Source organism: Lagopus muta, chromosome 29, assembly GCF_023343835.1.
Source record: "Lagopus muta isolate bLagMut1 chromosome 29, bLagMut1 primary, whole genome shotgun sequence".
Taxonomy (NCBI): domain Eukaryota; kingdom Metazoa; phylum Chordata; class Aves; order Galliformes; family Phasianidae; genus Lagopus; species Lagopus muta.
This window is the reverse complement of record NC_064461.1, coordinates 1,097,878-1,116,349: the sequence shown is the minus strand read 5'-3', so window position 1 is coordinate 1,116,349 and position 18,472 is coordinate 1,097,878. Positions and strand designations below refer to the sequence as shown.

General features: G+C 51.4%; 2 protein-coding genes across 3 annotated transcripts; both read right to left on the bottom strand.

Moving 5' to 3' along the window:
- Positions 1–1,020: 1,020 nt before the first annotated feature.
- Positions 1,021–5,223, bottom strand: LOC125685735 (methanethiol oxidase-like). Its single transcript, XM_048929058.1, has 12 exons — positions 5,055–5,223; positions 4,426–4,506; positions 4,191–4,303; positions 3,816–4,010; positions 3,537–3,657; positions 3,025–3,207; positions 2,670–2,852; positions 2,465–2,539; positions 2,232–2,353; positions 2,045–2,137; positions 1,789–1,907; positions 1,021–1,674 (listed from the first exon to the last, which is right to left on the bottom strand). The coding sequence occupies exons 1-12, from the start codon at positions 5,056–5,058 to the stop codon at positions 1,512–1,514; spliced, it is 1,452 nt and encodes a 483-aa protein (XP_048785015.1). The 5' UTR covers positions 5,059–5,223; the 3' UTR covers positions 1,021–1,511.
- A 2,207-nt stretch (positions 5,224–7,430) lies between these two features.
- On the bottom strand, positions 7,431–16,489 carry LOC125685825 (methanethiol oxidase-like). 2 transcript variants are annotated; one of them, XM_048929256.1, is made up of 14 exons: positions 16,337–16,489; positions 16,183–16,221; positions 14,348–14,401; positions 13,663–13,775; positions 12,641–12,826; positions 11,382–11,502; positions 10,805–10,987; positions 10,526–10,704; positions 10,160–10,238; positions 9,624–9,745; positions 9,415–9,507; positions 8,277–8,395; positions 7,950–8,116; positions 7,431–7,863 (listed from the first exon to the last, which is right to left on the bottom strand). In XM_048929256.1, exons 2-13 carry the CDS (start codon positions 16,184–16,186, stop codon positions 7,954–7,956), a joined length of 1,416 nt encoding a protein of 471 aa, XP_048785213.1. In that variant the 5' UTR covers positions 16,187–16,221; positions 16,337–16,489; the 3' UTR covers positions 7,431–7,863; positions 7,950–7,953. The 2 variants fall into 2 exon arrangements, with proteins under 2 accessions (XP_048785213.1, XP_048785214.1); XM_048929257.1 differs by lacking the exons at positions 14,348–14,401; positions 16,183–16,221; positions 16,337–16,489 and adding an exon at positions 14,189–14,309.
- Positions 16,490–18,472: the final 1,983 nt, after the last annotated feature.

Genomic DNA, 18,472 nt, shown 5'->3' with positions numbered 1-18,472 from the left:
TCATCCTCCTGGAAATGGTCCTTAAAGAAGGTCAGAAAAAAAGACTGATGGCAGGATGGAGCACTGACACCGACTGCATGGTCATGGTGATGTGTCAGGACATTCCTTTTCAGTCCTCAACCTACATGTTTTTTCTTAACCAGGTGCACCAGTGAGTGGGGCAGTCCAAACATGCCCATGGCAATTCACGTAACTCCATCCTCAGCTGGGTTTGTGCCCACAAAACAAAGCATTTTGTGATGTTGAAATGCTCAGCTGCATCTTCCAGCCAACCACTGGAGGGAACAGAGGAAGCATCCAACCTCATCATACAGCTCCACCAACACCCGGCTCATCCACACACCTGCAATGCTCCGTGTTCCATCTACCCCAGGTTGACTCATGCATATTCCCACGTTCCTCAGACACATTAGTCAGGACCCAAAGGCCTGGGAACAGGCCCATACCTGAAGCACAACATCCACAACCACTGCACCCAGCGATGCCGCCCAGCTGAGGGTCCCCAACTGAAAGGATCTCATCTCACATCATCCTCTCTCATGGAGGAGAGAAGAGCCCAGCCCAGAGGACAAGTTCTTGCAGAACTCCTGCACACCTCATTTTGGAGGCTTGCTTTCCTCCCAGGACCATTAAGGGTGCAATAACTTTGACCATGGAAAGTGTGGAGGAAGTCAGTGTTCTTCGGAGAGCATGAAAGGCTGAAATTTAGAAGCATACCCTTTATACTCTAACATTTGCAGACTCCAAACTAATTATGGCTGCAAATTGTGCCTGCATGGAAAGTCTCGAGGCAAATGGGGACTAATGGGAACATGGGGGGGTGTGCAGAAGGGTTTCTGCAGCACATCCCTGGGGCAGCGTTTGCTGTCCTGCACAACAAGCAGGATTCCATTGCAAGAAGGGGCTCACATTGGAAAGGCTTCTGTGAATTAAGACGTGAAGACCAAGGTGATGCAAAGAAGAGTTTTATTCATGTTTGAAGCAGAACACCAGAAAAGCAGCATCAGGAATCAGGCATCCCTTTCTGAATGAAGCACTTCACGCTCCTTCAGCGATGCAACACCTCCTGGCCCAGGCGCTGGCACGCGCCAGCAGGTTCCATGTGCCCCAGTGCCAGGGAAGGACTGCCCAGCAACGAACGCGGCTGAAGAACAGCAACGCAGACAACGTGGGCATTTCACCTTCTGTGGCCTTCATCAGCGAGTGTGAGCAAGCTCTGAATCCTAACGGAGAGCTCAACGGCCTCCAGCAGGCTCTGTGTAGCACGGAGAGGCTGCAGATTGCAACTGAAGGGAGCTGTGCTTTGTGCACGGCTCAGAGTCAGCAAGGAGCCGAGCTCTGCTCTGGGAAGTGCACCCAGGGACTCGCGTGCACGGAAAGCAAAGGCTGCCTGCACTGGCTGCAGAAATGTAGATTCCAGCAAGAAATGGGACCCCCAACCCAATCACCCCACGCTCCGTTTGATGGCTGCACTACAGACTAGAGAGAAGAAAGGAGCTGTGCCATGGCGCCTAGGCGGAGATGTCGGAGGTGGAATCTCCGCAAGGGAAGCGGATGTCGTGGGCAAGGGAAGGCCCGCAGGGCTCCTTTCCAAAATCCACCAGGAAGTTCTTGTTCACCGTCAGGCCTCCCTTCTCCGTGTCCACGTCGATCTGCAGCATGACAGAGCCTTCCCTGCGAGGGGCGATGGAGCAGCATTGCAGACAAGAGCGGCGCCGCGCGACCTTTGCCATTCCCACCCCCGAGGGATCACCCAAAAGGGCCCCTTTCCTCCCAGAGGTTCCTTACTTGACCACGTTCGGGTAGAACTGCTTGTCCCAAGTGCTGTAGAAGGAGTTGGTGACGTACAGCCTCTTGCCATCCACACTGAGCTGGATCTTAGCGGGGCCGCCGTACACCCGCTTGCACTGGAGGCACAACAGATAGCAGTGGTGTTGCTGGCTGCTTTCTTTCAGCAGACAAGCAAAAGCAGGAGCAGCAAAAGGGAGCGCAGAGCAGAGCCCAAGTGCAGAGGACGCCGCGGGGCAGAGCCCGCAGAGCTCACCTTGATCACCAAGGGCTCCGGCTGGCACTTCAGCTCTTCATCTCTGCACACCGTCACGGGCCCGCCTCGCAGGATGCTGCCTCCCACAAACACCTGCAGGCAAGGCAAGGAGACGCGTGGCTTGGCACCCAACCACCGCCACCCACTGCCACGGAGCTGCGAGCGCAGCCTCCTGCCCCCGCCTCACCTGTCCCACCAGCCGGGGCTTGCAGGTCCTGGAGATCTCGTACTGGCGGATGTCTCCGTGCAGCCAGTTGCAGACGTACAGGTACTTGTCGTCCAGGGAAATGACCAGGTCGCTGGGGAAGGCTGGGAGGGCAGAGAAGAAAGAGCCGTGGGTGAGGCGGCGTCCCCAGAAGACACCCTGCACGCACGGCTCAACGTGCCGGGAGGAAATGCGGAGCAGCACGGGGGGCTCACCCGGCATCTTGGGCAGAATCCATCCCGACACGTCCTTGGCTGGGATCTGGATGGCCTCTTCCACTGCCCAGCTGTCTCTCTGCACAAGAAACGCACGGCTCACACCGGCGGCGAGGCTGGCGCTCCTCGCTCTCAGCTCCCCGCCCTCCATCGGGGCACTCAGCCGCTCCCACAGCCGGGGGCCCCGGGGCCGCAGGCCCAGCACTTGCCTCGCACTTGTAGAAGCGGTAGATGACGCCGCTCAGGGCACAGCTGACGTAGCCCTCGGCAGCATCGGGGTTGTGCAGGAACTTCACGCTCAGGGGCAGCGAGTCCTCCCCCAGGTCAAAGCACTGCGTGAGGGTACGGCAGGACAGATTCCACACGTTCAGGCGGCGCCCGAAGACCCCTGAGCAGGGGGAGGAGAAGTGAGCCGGGAGGGGCGGGCAGCCCTGGAGGTGGGCGACACCTACGGCGCTCTGCCCGTCCCCTCCCTCCAGCTCCCACCCATCCTGGAGTTCCTCTGCATCGCCCGTCAGCCTGCTGAGCGCTGCCCAGCGCCTGCGTCCGCGTTCCCTCACCTTTCTTCAGATCATCCGGGTTAAATCCCCGTCCCGCAATTCTTGGCACCATCCCGGCGGTGCTGATGAGAACATTGTGGCGTGGCTGGTACCAGAAGTCATAGCCTGTTGGGGGAACCTCGCACTCGTGTTCCCAGTTACCCTTCAGCTCAAAGGTCTCTCCATCCAGCACAATAAATCCACCTGTGGCACCAGAGGGAAGCACAGCAGATCACTTGTAAGCGCGAAGGTCAGATGGTGGCTGCAATGACCAGCCTCCTCTGAATACTTTCTGCCTTTAGATACTGAGCTGCACAGGCTCTGCAGGTTCCTGTTTTCATAAGAACCTGTGCAGTACAGCTTTCCATCTGAGCTGTGCAGAATTTTCTGAACCAAAAATTTATCCCCACTTCAGATCACAATGCTTTACATTAGTGTGCATGTAGTGATCTGGACACCCATGTTGGCTTTGCTCCCCAGATGTTCTTCCTCCAGCCAGAACTATTCCTGGTCTTGTTACAGTAAGGCAGTACCTTTCCCACGGCCGGCTGCATCCCCCATGTTGGCGATCAGAATGTCACCGTTGGGCAGGCTGTGAACCGCACTCAGGTGGCCCTTGTTGCACTTCCAGAAGACATCCACTGGCTCAATCATCTGGAAGAAGCAGACATGCGCACGGATAAGTCTCTTGGTTGATCAGCTCATTGCACACTGCATGGCAGAGCCCTCCATTGCTGGAGCTGTCTGAAAAGACCTGGTGACTGCAGGAGCTTTCCTACTAAGAAGTCAGACCTACTGTGCTGTGTTCATACCTTACACACTGTGGGAGCCCGGCACTGCGTGCCCACATCCACCACATAAATACGGGAAGAAATCAGACCAGGGAGGATCAGCTTGTTCTTTTTCGTTGTGATATTGTCATAGCAGACGCTGCCAGTGCTGCCAGCGCTCCACCCCGAACAGTGCAGCTCGTCTTTGAGGTTGGGCACGGGCAGGCGGTGGATCACCTGGGCAGCCAAAGGTAGAGTCAGGGTTTAGTCGAGGAGATGGGTGGAAACAGGTACCTTCAGCAGCCAGCAGCTTAGAAGTGGAAAGGTCAAAGCTTCAAAGTAAGGAATCGTTTCAAAGAAGCACAGCGGATGTGGTCAATCTGCCTGAGCAGCCATCAGAGACAGGTAGGTGCTGACCTGGCAGTAATATGGAGACCTGGGGTTGAGATCGATGGTGGCCAGGAAGTCAGGTTGGTCAATGCCTGTTTCTCGGTAAGTACATGTCACGTACGCAACCTCCTCTCTGGGAGCTAAGAACATGGAAATGTTGTGTTAGAACGTGCTATGAAATAACAATAAAGGCAAATAATAGCTTCAAGAGACCCTCAGATACAGCCAGAAGCAAAGACAGAGCTCCTTTGCCAAGACTCACCTTCAGAGCATGGCTGATAGCACTTGGGTTTCACTACATCTGGGCAGCTGGGGTACTCGTAGCACTGAACTCTGCATCTGTCTGTGGTGAGAAAAAGAAAACGAAATGGGAAGTGTCCACGTCCTTCAGTGGTGCCGACTCAGAAGACTCTGTCCCACTCAATGGACTTCTCCCACCCTGGCTGCCAACAAGGACTCCATGACCAGCAGCTCTGTTGGCGGTGGCCCCAACAGATCTCAGGTACAGCAGAGGAATCCTCCTCCAGGTGCCACTGGGCACCATGGAGTCTTTGAGGCTGAAAAGACCACCGAGAGCATCAAGCTCAGCCTCTGACCCATCGCTCCCATGCCCACTAAACCATGACCATGGGGTATCACAGATCAGAGCACTGCTCCATTCCCTTCTGCATCCTGCACTCATCCCGGCTCCATCAGCAGGGATGGACAGGGAGCTGATGTGGACAACCACGTCAGCATTGAAGCCCTAGCAAGAAAATAACTCCAGCTTCTCTTGGAGCAATTCCCCAGCAGAAGGGGAGCACAGATCCCACAGCCAAATGGAAATCGATTGTCAAAGCGCAAAGAGGCCCCTGGGAACAGCGCTAAGGGAGGCTGCAGAGCGTTCCTTACCCATGCTGAAGGCCTTCTGGTTGACTGTCGCCAAGACGGAGGTGCTGGAGCTGAAGGAGCAGCTTGCTGTGTGCCTCGCTGGAGTGGATGTGTAGTGGCAGGGCTCGGAGGGGCCTTATATACATGGCAGAGGGGTGGGGGGCAGCAAGCAAGCTGCCAAGGGAGGAGCAAATGCTCCCAAGCGTTGGGAGGTGCCAGACCAGCAGTGTGGCTTGTTTCCGCCTTGCTACCCAGCAATCTAGAGGAAAAATCTGCTGTTCCATGCAGGTCCTTTCCTCAAGCACAAGCCACGCGATCAGATTGCGGGGCTCTGCTCATCCCCAGTGGGACTTGGCCAGGCTCTGCTGGCCTCCATGGCCCAGGCAGGACATCAGCTAATTAACGCTGTCCCCCATCCCCGGGTTCTTGCCTTACCAATGTGCAGAGCCTGCAAATTCCACGTGAGCGATGAGAAGCCCATCTAGATAATTGCCCCACCATCAGCTTCTGGAAATTACGAGCCTTGATCTCAGTGTGGCCACCGAAATCTGGACCCTGACACACAGCACGTCTCTGTCAGAGGGCTGAGATGAGGCCATGAAGCTCTGGGGCAATCCAGCCCCATGTAGCAGCTGCACCTTGAGCGACCCCAGGGACAGTGACTCCATCCCCTCCCTTGGCTTCCTGTGCCAATGCATCGCCACTGTTTCAGAGAACTTTTTCCAAATATGAAACCTGGACCTCTCCTGGTGCACCCTGAGGCCATCACCTCTCATCCTATCATTACCTGGGCACAGAGTCTGACTCCAGTGGCATGATCACCTCCTGCTGCTGCTGGTTGCACTATTTCTGCTATCAGCCCAGATGGCCTTGGCATCCTTGGCCATGTGAGCACAACTGTTGGCTCGTGTTGGCTCAGTAGTCAGTTAGCATATCCACATCTTTCTCCTCTGTGCTGCTTTCATACATTCTGCCCCTCCTCCATAGAGATGCAGGGGGTTGTTGTGACCCAAGAGCAGGAGCAAAGGCTCAGGCCTTGGACCTGGCTCACTATGCTTGGTGTTGGCCTGGATGGCACAAGGCACAGCCCTGCACAAGAAGCTCCTGCTCCATCAGAGGCAGCTACAGGCATCAGCTGTGGCCCCTGACACCATGCTTTTGCTGCATGCCTCACTGCACCTTCTTCTTGCAGCTGCACAACTGCTAATTAGAAAGATCGTTTGCCTTCTACACATTAATAAAGTTTGCTGGTCATCTCATTTGGCTTTTCTTGGTGACGTCTTTGGCATCCCTCACAAAACCAAGCTGTGGGGCGTAGAATTTTCTAATTAAACCTGATAGGAGGAAGGGGAAGAGCAGGCTCAGCAACACCAACAAGCAAGAAAGCAATGGTTAGTGGAGAGCAGCATCGGCATGAGCTGTCATGGAGCCAAGAAAAGCTCCCTGTGGCCAGCAGAGATGGCAACCACAGCATGGAGAGCAACTGGGGCTTCTCAGGACAGCCCACAGCAAGGTGGCAGCTGCTTCCCTTCTCCTGCCCATCACTTCCTACCCTGATAAGGAAGAACACGCTGTAATTTGGATAATGGGCATGGGAAGGTGATGCAATCTGGTGCACACCAGCACAGCACACTGAGGGTGCTGGGAGAAGACCTTGCATCGCCAAGGACGTTGTGGCTGCGCAAAGCACCCAAGCAAGAACTCCTCCAAGGATGGGAGCCCTCTCCAGTCCTCCTCCAGCTCTGCAGGGTGGCAGTTTTCTCCCCCTTCCCACCTGGCCCAATCTGCTATGGGACAGATCCCATCAGTGCAGTGAGATCCATCGGCTTTCCTCCTGAAAAAGCTCTCCATCACTGCTCACCTTTCTCAGCATCCAGCTTTGCAGTTGCTGGGAAACAATGACATGTTTTAATCTCGGTCAGCTCTTCCCCTTTGCTTCTCTCTTCCTTCTCGAGTTTGAGATTTGGGGACTCGATGCGCGGCGCCTTCGTACCGCGCGGACGGACGCGCTGCAGCGCGATGCACGGTGCGCTCTGCCCTCGTGTGGCCGCGGGGCGGATCGCCGCGCTCAGAAGCCGGCCATGCAGTTGGAAATCGCGGAAACAGCAGATAAACAAAGGCATAAATAAATGGGCTCCGGTAGCACTGAGTGCAGCAAATGATTTCCTAACAAATCAGTGCCTTCCATGCACAACGGGAGTGCTTTCTGAGTGCTTCTCTGCTCAGTGGGAACAGCAGTGGCTGCAGCAACGAGAAATCCCCCACCGAGTGACTTCCAGACAGGTGACACTGCTGCTCCCTGCAGAGATCTTGTATTATTTTGTATTATTTATGCACTTTGGAACAAAATAATGCTGGAGTGCTAAAGAGAAAAAAAAAAGAAAGCGAAGTTCCACCTGATTCAAAGAATGATTTTATTGTTGGCTTTGTTATACAGCATCGGTGCACAAATGTTAAAAGGTAATCCAGCTCCGGAAACACAAGGCTTTGGGTTAGCAGTGCGTGATTTTGTGCTGTAAATCACTGATTACTTAACGGGCAAATTAAGCTTTGCAGGGAAAGGGCACTCTGTGAAATGTTTGCTTCTGGAGTCACCCAGGAGCGGCTCCTCCACCACCCAGCAATCAGTCCTTAGAAGCTGTGAGGTTGGCCTGCAGGCAGGCAGTGATTGCACAGCTCTTTATGAAGGCAAAGATCAAGGAAATAAAAGAGATGCAGGATGTGTTTCAGGTTTACTCGTCTGCCTCAGAGAATGAGCATAAAGCGGAGCTTCTGTGGCTCACCCCAATGGAAGGTGAAGTTCAGAAAGTGGTTCGCTGGACTGATTCACCTGCAGGAAAGAGGAGGGGGGGAATATAGAAAATCAACCAAGAAATCAGTAATAACAACAAACCAGCCAAGAAAATGGCTCCATACACTCTTATATCCAGATGTCCGAGGTGCTGTCACCACCGGGGTAACGAATCTCGTGAGCCAGCGCCGGCCCGTCGGGCTCCTTCCCAAAATCCACCAGGAAGTCTGTATTCACTTTCAATCCACCTCTTTCAGTGTCCACATCGACCTGCAGCATAACGGAGCCCTCCCTGGAAAAGGGACCCAGGAGACGTCAGAGGACTCGGAGTTGTTGGGTCTCTGTGTGACAAAGACAGAACCTGGCCCCGTGCTGCGCGCGCGCCTTGATTTGAGACAGGAATCCTGAGCACGGGGTCACCCAGCCTTCCTCTTTCAGCCAAGTTTTCTTACTTGACAAGATCTGGGTAGAACTGTTTGTCCCATCCGCTGTAGAGAGAGGTGGAGACGTACAGCCTCTTCCCATCCAAACTGAGCTGAATCATCTGCGGTCCGCCCGGCACCCTCTTCCCCTGCAATGGGAACAGAGCACAGAGTGCTCCAGGCATGCTGGGCAACAGCAGGGAGGAACAAAGCATTGCAGTGGTTCTGCTGCTTGGAGGAGCATCCATCACTTGGAACTCCTGCACACAGGAGCAGCAGATCTGCCTCGGAGACAAAGTATTCTTTATTGGGAGCCTAACTCCTTATTCAAAGCCTCGAAGGTGAGAACCAGGAACCAGGAAGAAAATGAGGGGTGAAGGGCTGGTGTTGATGTGCTCAGACGGACAGGAATCAAGCAATGGATGGGTGCACGACAGAGCTGCCATCCCAGCTCCACCGCAGCTGGGTTTCAATCTGCGCTATGAAATGAAGGAGTTTGTGGGACCTCCTGGGATGATCTTCAGCCCGAAACCATCCTCTGATCAACAGGTCTCCGTATGAGCACATGCAGTTCTTGCACATCCCATAAGAGGTTCCATAAGTAGTTGCCCTGACAGTGATAATGTTAATGAACGCTGATGACGGCTGATAATCGCTGATAACCAGGGATAATTAATGCTCTTTAATTTTTCTATCATGACGCCAGGTGCTGCTGAACTCTTTACCTGAACCCACACCCACCCACCCACAAGGAACGCTGCAGATCAGCAGGAGCTGGTGGAGAGCTTTGGCCATTGGTTGCTGCATGGTTATCACGAGGAGCGATGAACACACACTGCATTTGCTTCCAGTCACTAACAGCAGCAGGGAAGGTGTCATTACACGGGCGTTGGTGCAACCGAACAGCTTGTACAACTCCACAGGGACCCACAAGGCTCACCAGGTTTTACTCCATCTCGTGCTGAAATGCAATACCTGCAGCCCAGGCTGGGAGCCAAGACACAAGCTAGCTCATGTACTGCTTCATAGGCTTTACAGCTCAGATACTGCTTTATATGCTTTATAGCTCATGTATTGCTTTCTATGTTTGACTGCACTGCAGAGATTCAAAACAGATCAGAATGAGCAGAGCACTGACAACCTGTAAGTGCATAGCAGGAGAGCTGACCTTAATCACAAACGGCTCCGGTTGGCACTGCAGCTCCTTGTCTTCCAGCACAGTCACAGGCCCACCTCTTACAATGCTGCCTCCCAGGAACACCTGCAGCCAAGGGGGGAGAAGTGAGAAATGGTGCAGGTACCAAAGGAAGGTGAAAGCGATAAAGGGGGAAACAGGACTGTGCTGCTGTGTGGGATGGCTCTTCTGGTGCTGCTCACCTGCCCCACCAGTTTGGGCCGGCGTGTGTTGGAGATGTCGTACTGGCGGATGTCGCCGTGCAGCCAATTGCTGAAGTAGAGGAATCTGTCGTCCAGTGAGATGAGGATGTCAGTGATGAGACCTGCATGAAAGTTCAGCAGCAGAGCCATGAGACGGATGGTGCCAGAACAGGCACAGACACCCCTGGATGTGGCTGCTCAGGCTGCAGCTGCATCCCCAGGACCATTCCTGAACACTTTGGGCAGATAATCTCCACGGGATGTCTGCTGTTTAGAGACTCAAACTATTTCCCAGAGAAATGGACCTCAGCACTGAGCAGTGCGGGAGCAGAGCCCTGACAGCCTCTCCCACCTGCTGGCTCATAAGCAAGAATAATTGGGTATATTTCAAGTATCATACAAAGAACACAAACAGACTTTAGTGTTTGACAAGGGAAGTGTTTGCTACTCGAGGATAAGAATTCCCAAAGAGCTGCACGGCACCATGGAGCCAAAGAGGAGAATGCTCCGTTCCTTCTCCCCCCACGCTCACTCACCAGGCATGTCGGGGAGAAGCCATCCCTGCACTTTCTTTCTGGGTACTTCAATCACTTTCTCTGCTGCCCAGTCTCCTTTCTGCAGAAAGAGAGGAGCGAACGCAGCGTTGTGACTGCCCTGATGTCAGCCACGAGTCTGAATGGCAGGGATGGACACGATGGGGCTGCTCAGCAATGAGGGGCCATGTGGTGGCTTCAGAAAGCCATTGCATGGGCTGGTAGGAAGGTTTGCTCTCTGGCACAGCATTATTGCTTGGCTAGAGTTGGATAGGAATGAGGAGATGTATTTTTTTAATCAGAACTGCACCGCTTCCAAGGTGAGCACTGGATTTCCAACACACCCAGCATCACCGTGGCTGTCGCTACCTCTGTCTTGTAGAAGCGATGCACTGTTCCACTTAGAGCACATCCAACAAATCCTTCTGCAGCATCGGGGTTGTGGAGGAACCGAATTTCCAGCGGGATGGAGTCCTTCCCTAAGTCAATTGCCTGAAGGTAGGTGTGGGAGCTCCAGTCCCACACGTTGATGTGGCGGCCGTAATGCCCTGGTGGGTCAGGTCAGGCAAAAATAAGCACAGAAGGGATTATTCCAGCTTTAGCAAAGAACCACTTTTACTTTAGCAGGTTAAACCCGTGGTCCCTCACCTTTCTCAACATCCACCGGGTTAAACCCATACGCCAGGACTTTGGGGGCCCCCCACTCGGTGCTCATCAGGACGTTGTGCCGCGGTTGGTACCAGAAGTCGTAACCAAAGGGGGGGCACTTCCCCCCTTTCTCCCAGTTTCCCTTCACTTCGAAGGTCTCTCCATCCAGCAAAACAAAGCCGCCTGCAGGAAGCAGAAGGAACGCCTTAAATAAGGTCAATGACATCTCAATATTTGGCATCTGTTTGCTAAACGCTGTAAATGTGACCTTACGAAAAACGTGACTCTATTTGTATCACTTCTATGGGACAAAGCAGATCAAAGCAAGATTCTTAAAGAATCACATTTTTAAATAAACTCCAGTTTGCTCTACAGGTACTCAAGGCATTTTGATACACCGGTTATCCTCCCTAAGTAGCTTTCCATTAATGAGTACCATAGAGGCAATCCTGGAGGAGTCACTTCTGCTTTCTTTTGCTTGCCAACAACAAGCAACTGCTGGGTGCACCAAAGAACTGTGAGCCTGCAGCCAGACACACCTCTAGCATTAATTTTGGACAAACAACGAGACGGATACCTTTCCCATTGCCAGAAGGATCTCCCAGGCAGCTGATCAGGATGTCACCGCTGCCCAGGCAGTGGGAGGTGTGGGGATTTGCCACGTTCCCCTTCCAGAACAGCTCCACGGGCTCCACAGTCTGCAATGAGGGGACACGCAGTCAGACCTTCAGTCCAGTCACAGAACTCCAGTTTTACCACGAAGAGGACAAGTCCCAAAGGACGAGGAAGCTGTGGGTGTGATGCGTGCCAGAGGGGGGTGGCTGCATTGGGGATTTCGAGTACTTGCCACCTCCCTGCTCCTCAGCCCAATAGTGCACCACCACCACAACATCACAGGTTTATCTGCTCTTCTCCAAAACATCAACAGTTGAATGGTCAGAATGGGTTTAATTAGGATCAGTGGCAGAAACACCGCTGTGCCATTTTCAGACGTCGCACTCCTCTGGAGTTCAGAGGAAAAAACGTCTTTGAGCTTCGTTGGAAGCTCAGCCTGAAACAAAATCCACTGCACAAGAAAAGCCCTTTGGGGGTTTTTATTCCGCTGAAGTAACAGTTAAAGTCTGGCAACGTTCTTAAGATCTCAGAGCTGTAAGGTTATGAATGGATGTGTCTGCAGGCAGGCGGGGGGACAACAGAGCCCGTAAACGCTTCCTTGCATTGCACATTACGCCCCTGAACGTCCCTCTTGATGAGGACACCACGTTTGTTTCTGGCCCTTTGTACGGAGCTTTACACAGTGGTATAGGATTAACCAAATTAACTCGACCACAGCTGAAACCAGCACACAAGTGTGGACTGACAACCTGTACGTCTGCACCCAGCCTGGTCTTCTATGTTTCTTTTGTACTCAACGATTTTTCTTCAAAAAGTTAAAAAATCAGCACATCATGAGCTCAGGAACCCAGGATTAAAGGATTAAGTATCAAGGAGGTGTCCTTTATGCAAAGATCTGGTTTAGCTCAGTGGAAATCCAATCGAGTTTGAAGCCACTGGGATCCCTCACATATTACCTACATATGCTCACCTGAATGTGTCAACCGTATCAGGTATTAATTAGCACAAGGTTTTGCCGTGTAATTTATCAGTAAATTAGGAGTTTCAAAACTCACACAAGTTCCTATTATGTGGCAAAAGCCTCCAGAGCTGTTCAGACTCCATCACTCTAATCTGAAGCTGGAAGCCACGAAATTACTGTCTTGGTCACAACCACCATCTTGGCCAATCTTGGTCAACGTCACAACAAAGAAAAAGGCATTTTAAGTCACCTGAGTGTACCTTGTGGATTCTGGGGGCTCGAGGGTCCGTGCCCACATCCACCACGTAAATGCGGGATGAGATCAGGCACGGGAGGATGAGGCGATTGCGGCTCTTTGTGGCGTCCCCAAAGCAGCTGCTGCAGGCGTTCCAGCCCGAGTGATGGAGCTCGTCTTTCAGGTTGGGCATGGGCAGGCGATGGATGACCTGCAGCACCAGACTTGAGATTCAGCCTGGGATCGTTTTTCACCCCAGGCAAAGAAATGGGTCTTTGTGTCAAAGCATAAATTAATAAAGAGCAGAAGGAAGCGGCTGTTTGTGATTCAGGAAGCGGAGTCAGGGCGGGATACAAAGAGCTGAAGCGAGAAGCTGGGAGAGGAAAGTTGGACATCGCGATCGCCTGGCATTTGTTAAATGCTGTATGCTGTTAAATTGATTTCCAACTAATTAAGGAGATGTGGAGTAATTACACAGAAAACAGAAACCAAACAGAAAAACAGAAAAAAAACAATTGTCCATTTGCTGCAAGTCTCAGAGTTCACAAGTTTCACCTGATTGCATCTGGGACTGCTGCTAACTGGCTCGTTAATTTGCACTCTTGCTCCTGACTTTACCCTTCTCCCCTAGAACTAAGAGGATTTGGAGATAACAAAAAGATTTGTCAGAGTCTCAGGAAATTTGCTTCCTCCACTCCTCCACAATAGAAACCTAAATGGTAGCTATAAAAAACAGAAAGGAGAACGAATGACGAAAAGCTCTGCTGCCAAACCAGAATCAGCGTTCCTTAAAGATACGGAGATCAGAGTCCAAAACATCTTCACCGACTCGAGTCGGTCAACCTTCCCGTTGCAAAATAAATGGAGCAGATTTCTGTTGCCCCACATGCACGTTTCCCAGGGTCTCACAGGTGCTACGTGACAAACTCAGGCCATGCCACCTTTCAGGGTTTAATTTCACGCTCAGTATAAATCATCAAGTGATAGAAAATGCTCTGAAAATGTCTCAGGAGCACCAGGAGGCTCCGGCCGTCCCACACGCAGTACCTGGCAGTAGTGTGGGGATTTGGGGTCAACATCCACGGTGGCCAAGTAGTCCGGCTTCTGGATGCCGGTGTTCCTGTAGATGCAGGGCAGGTAGACGATCTCCTCCCGGGGACCTTCCAAACAGAAGTCATTTCATGGTCAGAAAGAATCATTTTGGTAAAATTCTGTGGTTAACTCTGAAATACACTGATTTTAATCCCTGAGTCTGTGAATTATGATTCTTCCTCACCCGTAATCAGGAAGCCAGAGCTCAATACCATTAAATGCCCCATGGAGCATCTGGGTCCTTTCTCCTCTTCTCCCATTCTTCTCTCACAGCACTTCTATGAGAGTCTGTGGGCGTCTATATAAGTCTACCCAAAAACACCCCTGAAACATTTCTGGAGGCTAAGTCATGTGGATTTGTACCCAGTATACTTAAAGGCAAGCTCTATTTTGCAGTATAGAACCCAGAACAGTTGGTTGCGTGTTGGCATCCTACAGCCATGCATTTATCTCTGTTTTAACACAGCTTCACCAAACTCACAGCGCTTCATAGGATTGAGTTCAGAGTGAAACCAAATCTCCTCTGATATTTAAAATCTTCTTGGTTTTGCTAATTAATGGGCCACCAACAGTTCTCACTGAACTGGAAAACCATCCCTCACATGCAGGGCCTGCATTTAGGGGGTGCTGCAGCACTTGCCCTTCATGGCGTCCAGGGGAGTCGCGTATCCTGGGCCGCATGCTCCACATTTTGCTGGTGAGAGAAACAAAGGAGAGGTTTTAGAGAGGTTTCAGTCTCCACATTCTTTCAAAATTCATCTCTAAGAGGACACTGGCTCTGCATTCAAAGGTGGACTGATATCAGATTCAATCGACATCGCCAGACATCTGTAAGTCTCTCTGAGTCGGGTCAGTGCTGAGGTTCCTTGAGTTACTGAATGCGATGCTCCACACTCAAAAATGATGGGAAATTTGGGCCTTCATCTCACAGAATTCAGCCTCACAATTCCCAGCGCAGAGGCAGCATCAGCCCCCCTGCCCGTTTCATGGAGTTTTCTCTGCAGGCAGAACCATCCAGCAGTGCACGCTGCATGAGGAGGTCTGTGATTCCAAATAGAAGATCTCCTCAAATAGAGAAACTCAGCACATTAGGTTTAATCTCACATTCTTTGTGAAATGTTGCTGGTTCTTTTTTTTGTCTGAAAACACAGCGTGGAAAGTTTGCTTTGTTCCGTACACCATAATTGAAACTTTATTCCAATTTTCTCAATCAGCCAAATTAGCAGGAACGCAGTCTGCGTTAGACCACAGCTTAATTAGCACTGCAAATCAGCGTTCTGCAGATTGCTCTGAGCACAAAGATTTCGTTTCCAGAGAAAACCTACAGCAAATGACAAACATCTCCTCCTCGCTTCTCCCATTCCTTTCTCCTCTCCCTCTGCTGTCTTTCAAACACGTCCAGCCCCAACCCATCCCCACCTCCGTGTCCGCTCAGAGGATCATTACAGTGGAGAGGACATCCAAGATCACCAGGTCCAGCCCTCAGCCCTCCCTGCCCGCTGAACAGCCTGCGTAGGGCTGTCTCATAGCAAATGCAGTTGCTGTAAACACAAGAAGGAAGCACTTTCTTCCACTGTTTGGGTTTAGCAGCTGGAAATACAGGAGCCTGAAGCTTTGCCTTTTATCTCTGCTATTGTACACCAGCAGCTCCTCAGCCCTCGAAGACAAACCGTGGAAGTGCCCACACGCCTCAGAGGGAGTTTAGGAGAGAAGTGGTGAGGATGTATGGACCTCTGCTGAGGGCTTTCAGCCAATCCATCGCTCCTGGTGGCGGCCAGCGCTGCAGCGCAATGTTTAGCTGACTCCTTCCGCAGCACCTGGTGACTCCCTGCCGCCACCATTCCCACAAAAAGGCCACTATCACAGCCTGCCAGCTGCCGCTCCATGCTTTTTAGCCATTGGAACACAGCAAGCACTTTCACTTTGTGCTTTTGGCACCAAGATAAGCGCTCAGCACAGGAGATAACCCAAACTGGCCATTCTGCTGAATCATGAGCTCTGGCTTTGCTGAGAAATGTTTCTCTAAGTTCTACCCCCAAACCTGTTGGAAATGGCGAAGGAACGGCGCTCGCTTCCACATTACACAACAATTTATGGACGTGCAAAGTCATTTCCATCTATTTCAGTGCCCTCCCCTTCATTTGGGACAGCAGAGAAGGAAATAAAAGCCCATAGCAACAATGCAAGTGAAAAATGAAACTCTGCTCCTGGCTTTCCTGAAAGTGCCGTTCCCGTTCCCGCTCGGGGCAGCACAGCCCAGCTGCATCAGCTCCTGACAGCAACTCGCTCAAAGCGATGAGCATCGTGGTGTAAGGAGTGTTCCCAGAGAGCATTGCCGCTGTGCAAAACGGGGGCAGCATTTAACGGAGCAAAGCTGTGCAAAAAATGGTGAGCTCAGCCCCGCCAGCAAACGCAGCAAAGTTTCGCAGCGCAGAACAGAGCAGAAAGCAGCAAATCAACTGCTGGAGCTCTTACCCATGTTGGCTCCGAGGTGTGCAGCAGGAAGCACGGCGCCTGGAATGGAGTAAAGCAGAAGGGAATAAACAGAGAGCAAAGGGGAGGGCAGAGAGCTGCCCGGGGGAGGATCGAATGCACTGAAAGCCCAATGGTCTGGAAGCACTGAACCCACCTCCCCCTCTGCTCTGTTCGCCTCCGGCTCCAGTTGAGTCCCAGCGGAACGGGCGGGATGTTGTGACCCTGAGCTGAGCCTGAACGCTTTCCAGCAGCACAGAAGGAAGTGGTTGTGCTGAATATCTTCGCCCCTTTGGCAGCTGCTGTGTTTTCAGCGCTTCAGCCCTGTAAACAAAGTGGCTCCAAGGGGGGGGGGGGACGCTCACCAAGTCACTTCTACAGCAGTTGCTTTCAAAACTGATGTGAAAATCTGGATTGTCATCCCACTGACCAAAAGCAATCAGTAAATATGAATGCCCCGTTCTAAAACAGTAAAAACTCCTAACAGTAAAGACTCCTTTAAGTGTCTGCACTGCAAATTTGGTGCAAATGTTGGATGCCAAGTGCCCTAAAATGAAAAACATTCAATTACTGTTCCCATGAACTTAAGGAACTCATCCACAACTCTGGAGTCAATGGGGAAAACAAAAGTTATCTTCAGGAAAATCATGGAGGTTAAACTGGGTTCCAGAAGACAGAAAAGAGTCAATCACAGCCAACTGTTGGAACAAAGAAAGTGTGAAATCCTGGAAAATTGTTCTACATTTCCTTAGTGCCTGAAATTACCTTGGAGAGAAGCAGCCCAGGTAGGCAGGGCATTCTAGAGAGCTTGTTTCCTTGCTTCAAGGCAAGGATGCACAACATCAGCACAGAAGGAAGGAAGAAATCAAGTTGGGGATTGGCAGAGGGAATATTTTTGGTGGTAAATACAATCATCAGTCATCAGTAAATGGAACTTAGCTGCAAGATCTTTCAGACATCTGAATTCCAATGACAAACTCCCAACTTTTCCCCTCAATAGCACTGCCAGCCTGAGTGGCATTTCAGGAGAAAAATCATTTTTTATTCACTGCTGCTTCCTGACAACGGGACGTGCTTTTATTAATGCTCAGTAATTAAATAATGCTGCTCTGAGGCAGAGGCACCACCAGGAACACAAACACATCGCTGGTGAAAATGTTGGTTGTTATTATTGGGAGGAAATGCGACCCTTTGAGTTGCACACATGATTTACAGGGGACAGAAGTGTTGTGCACACAGCGAGCTGTGTAAATGAGGGAGAATGACGGGGAGCTCAGAAGGCCATCACAAGGAAATTAATGTGCTTGCTTAACGAAGTGCGGCGTCATAAATCACATTGCAGCATCGCACCATGGGGGTCCATTTGGGAAGCACCCGACTCACCAAAATCACGTTTCGAGAATGAAGGAAACGACATTTCAAAGGATGTGAGAGACGTAAATGCTATCAGTTTTGAAGAGCGCACTTGTGTGTCTTAAAAATGATGTTGGTTGGTTGGAACTGGGTGATCTTCATGGTCTCCTCCAATCTATTCTATGATTCTATGAAGAATATGCTGGCTGTTAATAAAAACAAGCATTATCAGTTTTCACCTTATTACCTTCAGTATTCAGTCTGTACCATACGCAGCTAAAAGCTGTGTGGCCCATCACGACTGAATTATTCACAATAAGAAGTTTATTATTAAAGACATGAATCATTTGAAATCATCCGTGGGAGAAACGTAGGGAGAATCCCAGGGAGATCTGTTGGCTTGACGGCTTGGGGCACTCGGGAGGCACCGATCCAAACACATAGCGAAGGAAATGCACAACTGTGAGCGTTTCTGTGGTTGCTTTGGTTATGTTTGGGTTGCTTACAGACACAACATTGGGTTCAGGCTGCAGGACACACCGCTCAGCACAGGTGGTGCAGTCACTGTCCTGGAGGTGCTCAAGAGGAGGGTGGATGTGGAGGCACTGAGGGATGTGGGGGGTGGGCAGAGTGGTGGGGGTGGGTTGGGGTTGAACTTGGTGATCTTAGAGGTCTTTCCAAGCCCAGTGACCCTACGGGGACAGATCCTGAAGGCACTCTCCTGCTGCATCTACCTCAGCAATGGTGTTCAGGAACCTGTGGAGATGCTGATGGCCATTCAATCCAAAGCATTCATCTTGAAGCTGTCACTGAGAAGTGACATTTGTGTCCACTTTTGATGTAATTACGAGTTTCACAGAAGAGAGATGAAATGATTTGCTTCATTAATAAGGTCTCCCACATCTTCTGTAAGCCTCCTCCATCACCAGATGTACCTCCT